Source organism: Seriola lalandi, unplaced genomic scaffold (genome assembly GCF_002814215.2).
Source record: "Seriola lalandi dorsalis isolate HSWRI2012SDOR001 ecotype SW California unplaced genomic scaffold, Sedor1 jcf7180002054825, whole genome shotgun sequence".
Classification (NCBI taxonomy): Eukaryota; Metazoa; Chordata; class Actinopteri; order Carangiformes; family Carangidae; genus Seriola; species Seriola lalandi.
In genome coordinates, this window is record NW_019525378.1 from 355242 (window position 1) to 368950 (window position 13709).

Below are 13709 nucleotides of genomic sequence, written 5' to 3' on the forward strand. Positions count from 1 at the left end.
TTTTTTTTTTCACTTTTTAGGCCTTACTATACTATGCCTTATTATTCTATGATGTATTTTGATGTTTTTTTGTCTTTTGTACTATGTCATTTTTTCACTTTTTTTTGCCATACTATAATATGTCGTATGTTTCACTTTTTTTGCCATACTATACTATGTATTTTTTCACTAATTAGCCCTTAATGTACCATGACGCCTTTATACCGTACTTCAACATTAAATTTCTTTCATGATTTTATGCTTTATTGTACTGTGTCATTTTTCACTGTTTTTGCCGTACTATACTATGTCATTTTTTAAACTTTTTATGCCTTACTATACTATAGTACTACTACGTTTTTTTTTTTTAAATTTAGCCCTTAATATACCATGACGCCTTTATACCTGACTACAATATTACATTTTTGAGTGATTTTATGCCTTATTGTACTATGTGGTTTTTTTCACTTTTTTTGCCATACTATACTATGTTGTTTTTTTTTTTACTTTTTAGGCCTTAATATATTATGATTTCTTTATACCTTACTATCCTATAACATTTTTTGATATTTTTATGCCTAATTGTACTATGTCGTTTTTTCACTTTCTTTGCCATACTATACTATGTATTTTTTTTTCACTAGTTAGGCCTTAATATACCATATACCATGATGCTTTTAAACCTTACTACAATATAAAAAATTTTCATGATTTTATCACATACTATACTATGTTGTTTTTTCCACTTTTTAGGCCTTACTGTACTTTGATATATTTTATGCCTTATTATACTATGTCATTTTTTAAGAAATATTTAACCCTTAATATACCATGATGCTTTAATACCTTATTACAACATTACATTTTTTAGTGATTTTATGCGTTATTCTACTATGTTGTTTTTTCACTTTTTTTTGCCATACTATACTATGTCATCGTTTCACTTTTTAGGCCTTACTATACTATGATGTATTTTATGGCTTTTTATTCTATGATGTTTTTTGATGTTTTTATGCCTTTTTGTACTATGTCATTTTTTCACTTTTTTTTGCCATACTATACTATGTCGGTTTTTTTTTACATTTTAGGTCTTACTATATTATGATTTCTTTATATGTTTGTATGCCTTATTGTACTATCTCGAATTTCGCTCTTTTTGCCATACTATACTATGTTTTTTTTCCACTATTTAGCCCTTAATATACCATGACGCCATGATACCTTGCTACAATATTACATTTTTTAGTGATTTTATGCTTTATTGTAATGTGTCGTTTTTCACTCTTTTTGCTATACTATATTATGTCATTTTATTATGTCAATCTTAAGTCTTATTATACTATGATGTTTTTATGCCTTAGTATACTATGACTTATGACACATATATGACATGTCCCTATATCAAGAGTGATGTTACCATATGCAGTATGTCACCTATAAGAGGATATATTATTATGACATATACACATCCTATGGATACATGAAGATATAAGTTCATAATATATATGAAATATTCATAGTAAAATGCAGCTTCATTAAAACAGCATGCCTATTAAAATTCTACAAGTTTTTATATGATTTTTTTTTTCATTAAATTTAAAAATCAATCTTATTTTTTATATCCACATATATAAAATGAACATATACTGGCAGTCTTTAGGATGAATATATATTTATGTTACTTATGTGTTACAGACATATGAAAATACATGTTTCCATTAGCTAGACATATTTGTTAATATATTAACTTTTTCCAATTTGGAACAGGTTTTATATGCATATATAATATATTTGTGTATGTATATATGTGTTCCCACAACATTTCATCCGGTGCCACCATCAGATCAAAATTTCCATTTGTCTAATTGGATTTATGACCAAATGTTAAAATGCTAACATGCTAAACTAAGATGGTCAATGTATTAACCATTAAACCCACTTAGCATCAGCATGTTAACAATGTAAGTTTGAGCATGTTATCATGTTAATGTTGAATCATTTCCTTCAACTGCTAGCATGACTATAGACCAACTACAGCAGCCATTGTTTTAAGTTTATACTTGTATGATTTATGGTCATTTTGGAGCCTCCAAAATAAAAATAAATCAAGACACTTACAGTAAATCTTCATGAAGGTGAGATTTATTGCTTTTATTATACCTGCTATTGCATGAGACTGTTAGTTAGTTTTAGCTAGGTCTACCTAATAAACTGGTCACTGAGTGTGTATCAAATGTCAGCTGGTCCTTGAATGCATCAACAAGGAAGTTTTCAAGAGAGATAGATATCACTTTATGTTCACTGTGATGTAAGTATCAAGTCTTCAAACTGCGCTGAAACCAGTGGCTCCCTGGATGGTAAGGTAAACACATTAATCAGTCTGATAGCTTATGGGTTTGCTCTGGAAAATGGGTGGCAGCAGAAGTTAATGGGCTAAAACATGCAAAAATCACCAGTATGGTCCTGTGAGCACAGCACTGAACATCTTTATATTGATAGTAGCTGCTGTTTAACTGTTAGTGTGTATCTGTGTGTATATCAAAAGTTGCAGAGGAAGATGTAATGTCTCACTCTTGTTAGTTGTCTTCTTGAATATGACTGCATTCTCCCCAGAGGTGAAGAATTTAAAGTAGGTGCAGTTGGATTCTGTGGGAAAAAAGAAAAGATCAAACAAAGAGATCAGACCCCCCCCCCACACACACACACACACACACACACACACACACACAGTCCTATGTATGACTGCTGGTCTTCTGTGATGTGCCTCCTATGCATCCATGCACTGTCCTTCCAGGCATCATTCCTATTTATATCCAAGTGTCGAGCATTAGCTGGAATATCCAGAGACACACACCGCTATACACACACACACACACACACACACACACACACACACACACACACACACACTCACACTGCCCAGCACTGCACATATGGTGCCGCCAGAGAGGGTGAGAGACAGCAAAACACTAAGGGTGGATGGCAGAGGGGGGAGAAGGAGTGGTAGACAGAGAGAAGGGGCAGATGGAGGACAGAAATGGAGAGGCGCAGTGAGTGAGGGCAAGAGGATGTGTAGGGTAAGCCAAAGATGGAGGGGGATGCAAGAAATATGCAAAGAAGCTCAGAGGGTGAGATAGCGGGGAAAAGGAGGAGGGAGTTGGGGGGGCAGATGGAGGGGTGGTGAGTGAAGGGGAAAGAGAGAGGGGAGCCACAGATGGAGAAGGAGGTGAAGGGAGCAGGAGATGTCAAGAGGGGGAGGAAGCACAGAGGGGTTGGTTAATACTGCATTAGACATACTCTCTCCCTCAGTCCCTGTCTGTCCCTCTTCCTCGTTTCCCCCTCTCTATATTTAGACAAAAACTGTGAAGTAGTCAGATTCCACTTGGCTTCACAAGCACATAGTGATGACTTTCACCCGCTGAATATTATGTGGTCCAAGATGACCACATGCTTCTACACACACACATTTCTCTAACACACAAATATGTGTGTGCCTAAGCACGTTTGTAAACATTTTTATTAAAGCAGATTCTCCATTTATCAGCCTACTGATTTTTTTTTAACACATTATGCTATCAGAATCAACTGATTTCGCTCTCGCTACCCCTGCTGAGGCAATAATTATTGAGCCGTCATGTTCCTCTCCAGCAGGCAGCAAAGATGGATAGCTGGTCTTGAGATGACAGGCGCAGCATCAGCGGGCTGCACTTTGCTTGGGACAGGAGCCAGAGGCATGTAAACAGGGATGTGATACAGAGAAGCAGAGATGGCAAAAACAGTTGTTTTCCTCCAAACATGGGGAGCCCACGGCCATCTGCAACAGGCGGCGTGGGCCAACAGTGTGAGAAAGATTGTCAGAAGCATACTGGCTGCATTCACACACTAACAGACCATCTTGGAAGCATAGAGATATATATCTGGTAGCGGGAAGCAGCCAGAGATGCAGGACATTTTGACAGGAAAGATGAATTAGTCCTTGAAAACTGGATATAAATCAATCCAGTGACACATCATTGAAGGTGATGTATGTGAATAGTCTTTATGTAAGCTATATATGTGATCCCATGTATCTGTGCTGGATGAGGAGATTTTCTTTGGTCTCTTCAGTGCTCTGTTGCATCTCAGCAGATTCCCTGAGACAGGGAGCGATTCCAGGAGCAGCTCCTCCTAAAGCCTGCCGTGCCGTGCCTATCTCTATCTTCCAATACCTGCCTCTCTCTCCAGCTCTTTTCAGACAGAAATAGGTCATTGTGCAGATAATCGACGCACTCTGGAGAACATAACCACGGTCAAGTTGAATAAAGTGCTTTTAGAACGGAGCTGTCACAACTCTAAACATGGATGTTCATCAACACAGTAAACCTGTGGTCTGCTCCTTTATCACCTGTCTGCACTGTGTGCTCAACAGGAGATGATTAGGTACCCAGTGAAGAGAAAGCCTTAAAATGAATAATGCTTCATTACACTGACAATGTTATGAATCACAAGGATAGTGTTGTATAATGCGAGATGTACCTGCATGCTGCGTTGTGTGGTTACAATAGAAGAAGAATTGAAAACAGCTTCACTGTGGTCCTCTGCATGCAGCTTCACTCCACCAGATCTGTTTCCAAGTATCGTATTTCTTTAATGATTCAATTTGCACATTATCTGTAGGATGACCTAGATACATATGTATGCAGGCAGCTTCACATACACAACTATCCTCTGTCTATTCCTTTGCAAGGTTTTAGTGGATGTACATATACAGCATGCAGGGAAAAAAGACTTTAAATACAGTATATATCAAAAATTCACAAATTTGTAGATTACAATTCTTGATTGTGTTAAGGGAATTCAAATTATTTTTATTTCAACCTAAAGTGATGGCATGGTTTTGCTTGGTCCCTCATGGGTTCAGATGAAAGACCTACAGATGTAAGCATATTCCCAGAGGCAATACACCATATTAGTTATGCCTGCTCCCTCTGCTTTCACATCAGTGATGACGGCAACAAAGTTTTTTTCCTCAATGATGTCAACAATTTACAGCCCCTCAGAAACATATTTTTGACCCTTTTCTATCAATTCACTTTCACACTGATGCACGTACTGTAGCATGGAGGGAGCCTCGAGGTAGACTTGCCTGGCTGGGCAATTCAGTTTGGAGAAAAGCAGACGTAAGCAGACAGTCAGAGCAACAAAACAGACACAGTCCCTGCAGAAACCTCACCTGCTCACCTCACAGACAGTACAGAGAGCAGACAGACAGATGAACGCAAACTCACACAGACACACCGGCCAGAGGTCTCACCTCCAGGTAGTTCAGCAGGGCCACAGCTTGTCCTCTCCGGGTCTATGTCAGCCACCCATAGGGTGCGGATGCAGCCCTTCCACAGGCCGTAGTGGGCCAACTGGCAAGTCTGGTTGCCGCTGAAATTCTTTGGTTGAGCCAGCTCCACCCAAAACTCTGTCCCCACGCCCAAAACCGTCAGGGTCACACCAATGATAGACACGAAGAAGGCCAGCTTGATCTTCCCCTCCTGGCTGTCACTCATCTTGTGGATTCGCCTCTGTCCCCTTCCGCCTTTCATTCCACCCAGCCCCCCACCTTGTCCGGCCCCTGCCACCCCGATGCGACCTTCCTCATCCTGCTGTACAAAGAAGTTGGACCACATACTGTTCTCAGGGCAGGGCCGACCAGGAAGACCAGGGGATAGGACAACAGACTTAGGCTAAAGATTAGGGGAGTAAATAATAAATGAAAAGATGTAAGGAAGGAAAGTTAAGAGAGAGGAAAATGGGGAGATGCTCAGGTTGGATAGGGTGTAGCTTTGGAAGTGATAGCAATATACTGAAAAAGAGGAGACACAGCTATCAACTATCCTATGATGGGTAAATTGAGCAAAAGCAGTCAGAATGAACAGAGGAAGCGCGCTGAACTCTGAAATTAGACAGAAAGAGATATGAATAGAGGTACAATGAAGTAGGGGGCGGATGAAGTAAGGTAATGATAAAATGGGAAGAGATGGAGGCAGGACCAGGAGAGCCAGTGTCTGTTTTCCGTCCAGTCCACTGAAATAGAGAGATGAAACAGAAAGATGAAAGAGCAGCCGGCATATGCTTCACAAGAGCAAAATCCTTTCATCACCAGCGTAATATTTAATTTCCAACAGCTTTATCAGCATCTACAGTATTCCCTCCCCTAAAAGCCATATGACGTGCTCTCAGCCAACAATACATAAGCCATATGGCGTTTCCCTGAAAGGCAGATTTTGCTTCAGATGAAGAAACAATTGGGCTGGATGAGCTAGTGGAGTTGTTTGGTATGGGGTCAAGGTGAGAGATAACACCAGAGCGCCAGACTGGACCACCCATCTTCTATTTTCCCAGAGGAGTTGACAGCAGACCTCATCCCTGAGCAGGTAAACTATCTCTGGCTTAGACACAGATCCCCTTTGATCTGAGGGGATAATAGGTTGCCACAAATACCTCCCATCCTGCATTACGTGTACCGGCAAACACTGGGAATCTGGAGCCATGAGTGTCTTCCTCAGCAGCGTGCATGTGAGTATGTGTGTGTGTGTGTGTGTGTGTGTGGCATATACACTGAAGATGGGTCCTGGCTTATAAAGCTGTTTCAGTTATTCTAAACTGTGAGTGACTTTAAACAACGTGAGTGACAGGGTGCAATGGTGTCGCCACTCTGCGCAGGGTGCGTGAGAGGTGATAATTCAAGCCTGAACCCTCTGACAGAGTGGGGGCTGCAATAATTAACTCAGTCCAACAGGTCACATAGTGGAGGCAAGAGGCCTGGCCAGTTAGGAAGGCAGCACCAGCAGGCCACACACAGTTGGTAGATCACTTAATTCAGAGCTTTGTGCTGACAGCATCAGAGTTTTTATATAGGCAAGGCACCACATGAACCCACTTAGAGTAAGTATAAACACAAAGAGCAGCATGGAGCACTTAATTTAAAATGACTGTTTATGCAGATTTTTAGATTCTGGGTAATATTACCAAAATGGTCAACAGTAAGACATTTATAAACAACCAAACAAATAAATAGATAAAAAACTATGGTCACTGACACTGGACCTGGGAAAAAACTAAAATCTATCTATCTATCTATCTATCTATCTATCTATCTATCTATCTATCTATCTATCTATCTATCTATCTATCTATCTATCTACTGTAAAATCTTCATATGTGTAAAATAAAAACTTAAATAATTATGTCTTAGTTGAGACGGAAGAATTTCATCTGAAAGAGCAAACTCCATTTGCACAGGAAGGTCATGTGACACGATTTAAAGCTACAAATGGATTTTGTGGTGAGACTGTTTCGACCACTAATGGTGTCGTCAGTAACTGTGACTTTTACTACAGAGTGCTTGGAATCATTAGTGGACAACAGAAATTTGTAGAACAATAACGTGATAAGACTTCTGCCAAAAGTTGCTAAACAATAATGTTGATACTGACAGTAACTGTTGTAAAGGGATATAATCTTCTTATCTGACAAGCTAATAAAAGGCAGATCCCTGCACGTCCCTAATCAACCAAAGCTTTGGAATAGCAGCTGTGCATTACATACTCCTCCAACATTAACTGTAATAAAGAACATCAAGACTGAAGCTGCTGACAGCCAAGTTAGTGATCACAGAATTACAAACCCACATCACATTACATCCATATTAACCAGGATGATCGGAGGGGTTAGAGCATGCCAGGCTACTCTAAGGGGGGGGGGGGTAACTCAGACAAATGCTTACTTTGTAATAAAGGATTACCCAAAGCAGAGTACTTGGTACTTGTACATGTTTTTGTGGTTTATGATGAATCAAAAACTGTGGTGCAATGTTTTCAGCTCTGTAGCAGCTGAGCAGAGGGTAAGCTTGTACACACGGGCACATTTTATGTTGTGAAAATAAGGAACTCTCTCTATCATCTCACCAACAACAGCCCCCGCCACCTGTGTAACACGTGGGCATAGGAAAGCAACAACTTGCTAATGCACTGAAAAGAAGAATAAGTCTGACCTGTTTGGTGTGTGTTGCTCAGTTCAGGAGGAAGAGACGCTTGAAACTTAATAGAGGGGGAGAGTGGTGATGGGAGAGTTAGTGACAGAGAGAGAGAGGGAAAAGGGGGTGGGAAGGAGGTACGTAAGAGTTATGGAAAGTGAGTGTAACAGGGGAGGGGGCTGCAGCCTGGTTGGTTAACACTGTTGATGATTAAATGCGTGTCTGTGTTGTCTGTGTTGTCTGTGTGTGTGTTTGTGTTTGTGTGTGTCCCTCACACCCGCCCCTGCAACTCATGTTCAGTCTCAACAGCAGAACCCTGTTCATGCCATGTACATGTTTGAAATCTTAAATCAGTGAGCCAAGGTGCTGCAGGGGGGTCCGCTCACATGATGACAGGCCTGCCAGCATGATTAAAAACATGTCTGTATCTGTGACAGCCTTGCTGTTTGTGTATGTGTTTGTGTCTATTTTAGAAAGCCACCTGTTAATGACATTAAGTGAGGCTGAAGGAGGAGCCTGTGTTCATATGAGAGGGGCCAGGACAGCGTTTTACAGCAACACAATACACTGCGAGGAAAGTGAAAATCTGACATAGAGACAGAGACCGAAAGTGAAACGGGGAGGCGGAAAGAGCAGCAGACAGGGACACATGTGGAGAAAGGAAAACAAAGATGGGGATAGAAGATGAAAGGAGTAAAAAGGTAATGTGGAGGTAGATGCAGAAATGGACTACACAGGCTGAAAATGAAGCGGTTCAGAGAGAAAATGAAAATGTGCAGCCCCATTTCATTCCTCACTGAACAAGGTCCAGAGAGACTCAAGACTCAGCCTGGTCTTGTGGAAAGCTTTTCTCGTGGCCCAGCCCAGCTTGGCTCTTCCACAGTTTAGGTTACATACGTGGCACAGCGAGAGAGAGGCCAACCCCAGCAGCCAGCTACGCTCAGGGGAGGAGGGGGTGGGATACAAACTGAGAGTGAGTCGAGGACGGAGAGACAGAACAGGAGAGAATCAGACAAAAGGGACAAAACAGGCTGCAGGCTGTGACAGGAAAATAAACACCTACAATGTCCAAAACAGTCGAGCCCTGTTCCCTTTCTTCTTTTTTTGGAGAGATTGCAGTGAAGTCACGGTGCTGAATTTGGTGCAGTTTGCAGATGGACTTTCTCACAGAGGAAGAAGCAATGTTGGTCACATGACAGCCGTGATTAACAGATTCATCTGGGGGACAGCTATCTTTTCTTAATGCACATATGTGTGTCTACTCATTAAACTGACTTTGCCTCTAATTATGCAGCAGATCTCTGCTCCTCCATCATGTGAGATTGATAGAAAGTGTCCGCACACAGTCTGAGGCCATCAATAATCTACAGTATGCTGATGTGAACAATCTTGTCTCCACATCACTCAAGTGCCCCTGTCAGCAGTACTGATTTATGCTTGAACACGCTGAACTGCACACATGTATGCAGCCATGCGCATACTGGCCATACTTGTGCACATCACAGCTGTATCGTTTCCTTACTATGATGCTGCTAAGTAATGTTGACTGAGAATATGAGTAAGTTAAAGGATAAGTCTAGTTGTTTCTTATATTATGCTTATTGTTTTACAAATCCCATGGAAGGACCAACAATTAACCTATAGATCCTATAGTTACATGTATTGACTGTGGAGCTAAAGAAGAATACACTGTAGCGATTCCTCTGGGTGGAAGTTCTCCATCGTCAACCAGAAACTATTAAAAACACACCAATGAGCCACACTGGACAACATGGGCACAGTGGTTTATTTTCACTTGACCCCAATTGCTCCATTCTGCCGCTGTAAATACTAGTTAGCGTGGCTTTTTCCCACACTTTGAATGATGTTTGAATGATGTTACTTTGAATGAGGTTTTTTTATTTTTTTATCTTAGCTATGTAACATAAAATATTTCACATATGGCCAGTATTTAAAGATTTAAGTCTTCAATTAAAAGCCACAGACAAACAGAAGGTACTGAGAGGAGGACTAACATCATTGTTGGTTTGGTTTTTTCATTGGATTTGTTGATAATAACAAAAACATAAAATATCTCCATTCTTTAATAGTGTCAGACAAACAGGAAATGAGAAAGTATATACAGGTATACACACTATGCACAGGTCTCCATGTTTGAGCGCTGTTCTTCATTGCAGGTGCAGTTTGTCTGTGTTTGACATCACTACTCCCATATGCTCAATGTACACCGGGACATGTACACAGTGTACTGCATCCATCCGACAATGTTGCGCTCTCCCACTGCTGCAGTGTTGTATCTTTCTGAATGAAGATCAATGGGGAGGCACTGCCCAGAATGACAATGACGATCACCAGAGTCTTACATTCACCACTAGAGGGAGATGAGGTATTTACAGTCTTCACTGCAGCATTGGGCCGCGGAGGCCTGCTAATGACATTCAATAGGTCTCATGTTAAGCAGCCTTAATGTCCTGATCTATAAGGGAGGCAGGGTCAGTTTTTCATGTTTCCTCTGGTGGATGTGGCTTCAGCTGCCTGGGAGAGCTGCTGCTGTTTTATCTGTACCCTCGGGGAACGACAGAGCAGAGAGTGCTGCATGAGTGGCCCTACTGCTGGGTTTTGTGCAGTGGGGTGCAGCGATGCAGATGGAGATGGGCAGTATAGAGCTGACACAGGACATTGTTTCATGTCAGAGATTTGTTGTTTTCTTGTAACTGTTTTACAGGAAGTCCCTGTTGAATAGGTCCCAGGTGGTTCCAGCCTTTATGGCATTTATTGATGCTGAGCAAGACATATGTACTCATGGGGACTAAGTGAAATATGAAAGACACAGACAACATACCTTCACTTGATTTGTGTGTGGATTTTAACACAGGCAGCATAGATGCTGCTGCAACCAAGAGAAAGAAACACTTCCCAAGCAATTCATAATTAGATAAATTCGCCTGCTAAATAATGTAAACATGAGCTTTGTTCAATTGCACAAGTTAGAATGAAGCACATGATAAATATATATTGAAATTTAATGTGCAGGGCTTGGAAAAAGACCAAAGGGTTCTACTAATTACCTTAAAACCAAATCCACAGTTATGATATGAATAAAAGAAATATAAAAAAGACACAAGTCTTTTTTTAAATATGCTCAGTCTGATTTTGGCACACATTTACCCAAATGAGAGAGTTCAATAAGTTTGGACTCCTGTATCTGACTGAGAATGTTCTTTTGCTTGTCAGATGATTGGGAAGGTAAAGATTAGACGGCCGTCTGGTTGAGTGGGAGGAAATCTGTGCCTCAGTCTTAAAATTAAACCTGAAAAGATTTCCCTCTTTGAACTGTATAACTGAAAGTACATATTTGTGTGTCATTAATATCATAGACTGTGAGTTGACTTTCCAGATATAAAGGAGCCACTGGGACGCCTAGAAGAAAATATTCTGTTGTGAAAAAGGTGTTCTTCATACTGTGTTGCAGAGTATTTTTGTGACTGTAAAATAGCTCCATCGTTTGGACGTTACCATTAACTACAGGACTTGATAAATTATGCCATTGACTGAATGAAAATGCCTGGACATGGCTCCAGTCTACTCTATCTCTATAATTAACTGTGAATGTCATCACTTGCTGGTTGAATAAATCTGTGCTGCGCTCTGGTGGTTGTGAATACAAAAAGGAAGCCAAAGGAAAAAAATAGACATCATGTAAATTCAGTTTTTAATCAACATTTGAAAACAAATTGGACAAATGAAAGACTGTTTCTGCTTTTATAAACTAGATGTGGTTTTTAGGTTTTAAATCATTTAAGAAATCACATTTTTTTCAGAGAAAAAAAAAAGAAATTAAATGACAGTGACACTGAAAAAAGCAGATTTTCAGAAAGTAAGGAGTAACATTTCAAAAGTGTTATCACTGACACAACCTCTCTTCATCGCTGTCTTAAGCAACCCAAAGTATCAAATGAAAGCAGAGTCTCAAGCCCATACAGAGTGAACATGTGGTCCTCAGAGAAACAAGGGCAGAAGATGAGGGAGATTAGAGAAAAGCAGATTTTAAGTTCACGCGGACAGTTTCGAACATCCCGACAGCTACCCCTTAGATTTAGTGAATATCCCCACAGGCTAACAGTAAAATAATAAAATCATAACATCTGAACAGGAAAATGTGAAATTTGTTGAAATTTAGTCAGGTGCATGATAGGAATTCTTTTGTCTGCGGGCTTCCATTTAATTTTCTGAAAAAAGCCACTGCAGTGTTCGGTTTACTTTAACTCTTAAATTAATTAAAGCCATTGCCTCTTAATTTATGTTTTTTGTTTTTTTTTTTAAAACAAGTCAGGCTGGGAGTAGTTGTGTTGTTGCGTAGTTTTGGTTTCACTCTGTAGCACAACATGAGTCGTGGGTATCAGTAACATGTTTATTTGGTCTTGTCAAAGAGATGAGATGTCGCACAAAAAAACCCACACGTATCCAACACATCTTGCATCCCAAATCTGCAGGGAAACAAGGAAGAATGAGAACTGGTAATGCAAGGCTTAAGCACGAGATAGTGACATTTATGAACATAGAGACATCATTGAGAGAGGGGCAAGCCAAATTTTTTTCCTCAGCAAATTGACGTGTAATAACATTAAGGCTTTTTGGTAAGGAAGAGATAAATCCCCATTAGTAACCAATCTCTTTGCTTCTCCTAGTCTTTCTTTGTTTATTACCTCTTGAATTAAATCAGGACTGAACTGCCGAGACAAAACAATCTCACCTGTTAAAAAGCTGTGCACAAAAGATGGGCGTGAAAAAGTTACAGTAAATAAAAAAAAAAAAAAAAAAAAAAAAAAAAAAAAAGAGAAAAAAAGAAAAACAATTGAATAGGTATAATTGAAAATGTTCTTTTCTGCAGTTCATGTTATTCTATAGCCTGAATACAAGGCGATATTACAGCTCAAATCAGAGAAGCTACACACAGTATCGGAACAATTACAGTTGACATTCAGATAGAGTCCAATCAGACAACAGATTCTCTAACAATCGTCCTGAGGGGGGCAGTAGTCTGGTGAAAATGAAGGAACATGAGGAAATGTCCAAACAGAAAAAAAAATCCAATAATGAAGAGTCTCCCCTTGGCTTTCTCATGATGATGGCAAAACTGAAGAGGATGTTACAGCTACCATATATCTACATTAAATTGTCAAACAAATTGCCCTCATCTTCCTCTCCATCTCCCCCACATCTCCCTTTCACAAATAAACACTCCTGTTTTCTCCATCCAATCACAATAGTCCAGTTAGTTCCCTACTGCAACTCCTTCCTAATGTACTTAAAACAGGCTACCTCCATTTAAATACAAACCTTAAAGTGTGGCACCCCCCTCCCACCCAAAATGACATCCCTGTCTCACAAAGTATAAAAATTGTTGACCCCACCCTGGACCTATTATTACACACATTTCTCAAAAATCTTTGACACCCCACCCACCCACCCAGCTACACCCTTACCACCCAAACCTAGCCCCCTCTCTTACGGACTGAATACAAACCCTCCCCAGTCTTTTCCTGTCCTAATTCCAAATATCCATTTTAACTGCTGGAGATTTCATGTAGATCTCAAACGAAAAATTGGAAGTCACCAAAGCCATTCGTCAAATGCTTAATATTCTCAGATCTACCTGAAATGTAACTCTACCAAATCAATCGGGGGGCTGATTTGGAAATAGGCAGTACACATCCCCTCCCTC

General features: G+C 40.1%; 1 protein-coding gene across 1 annotated transcript in view; it reads right to left on the reverse strand.

Moving 5' to 3' along the window:
- Positions 1 to 8092, reverse strand: part of cacng6b (calcium channel, voltage-dependent, gamma subunit 6b) — a 20419-nt gene extending 12327 nt beyond the window's left edge. Inside the window, exons 1-3 of the mRNA XM_023426367.2 lie at positions 8003 to 8092; positions 5273 to 6033; positions 2551 to 2625 (exon numbers count right to left, since the gene is read on the reverse strand). Of these exons, the coding sequence (XP_023282135.1) occupies positions 2551 to 2625; positions 5273 to 5636 (439 nt within the window). The 5' untranslated portion in view covers positions 5637 to 6033; positions 8003 to 8092. The remainder of the gene's footprint in view (positions 1 to 2550; positions 2626 to 5272; positions 6034 to 8002) is intronic.
- Between the last annotated feature and the right edge of the window lie 5617 nt (positions 8093 to 13709).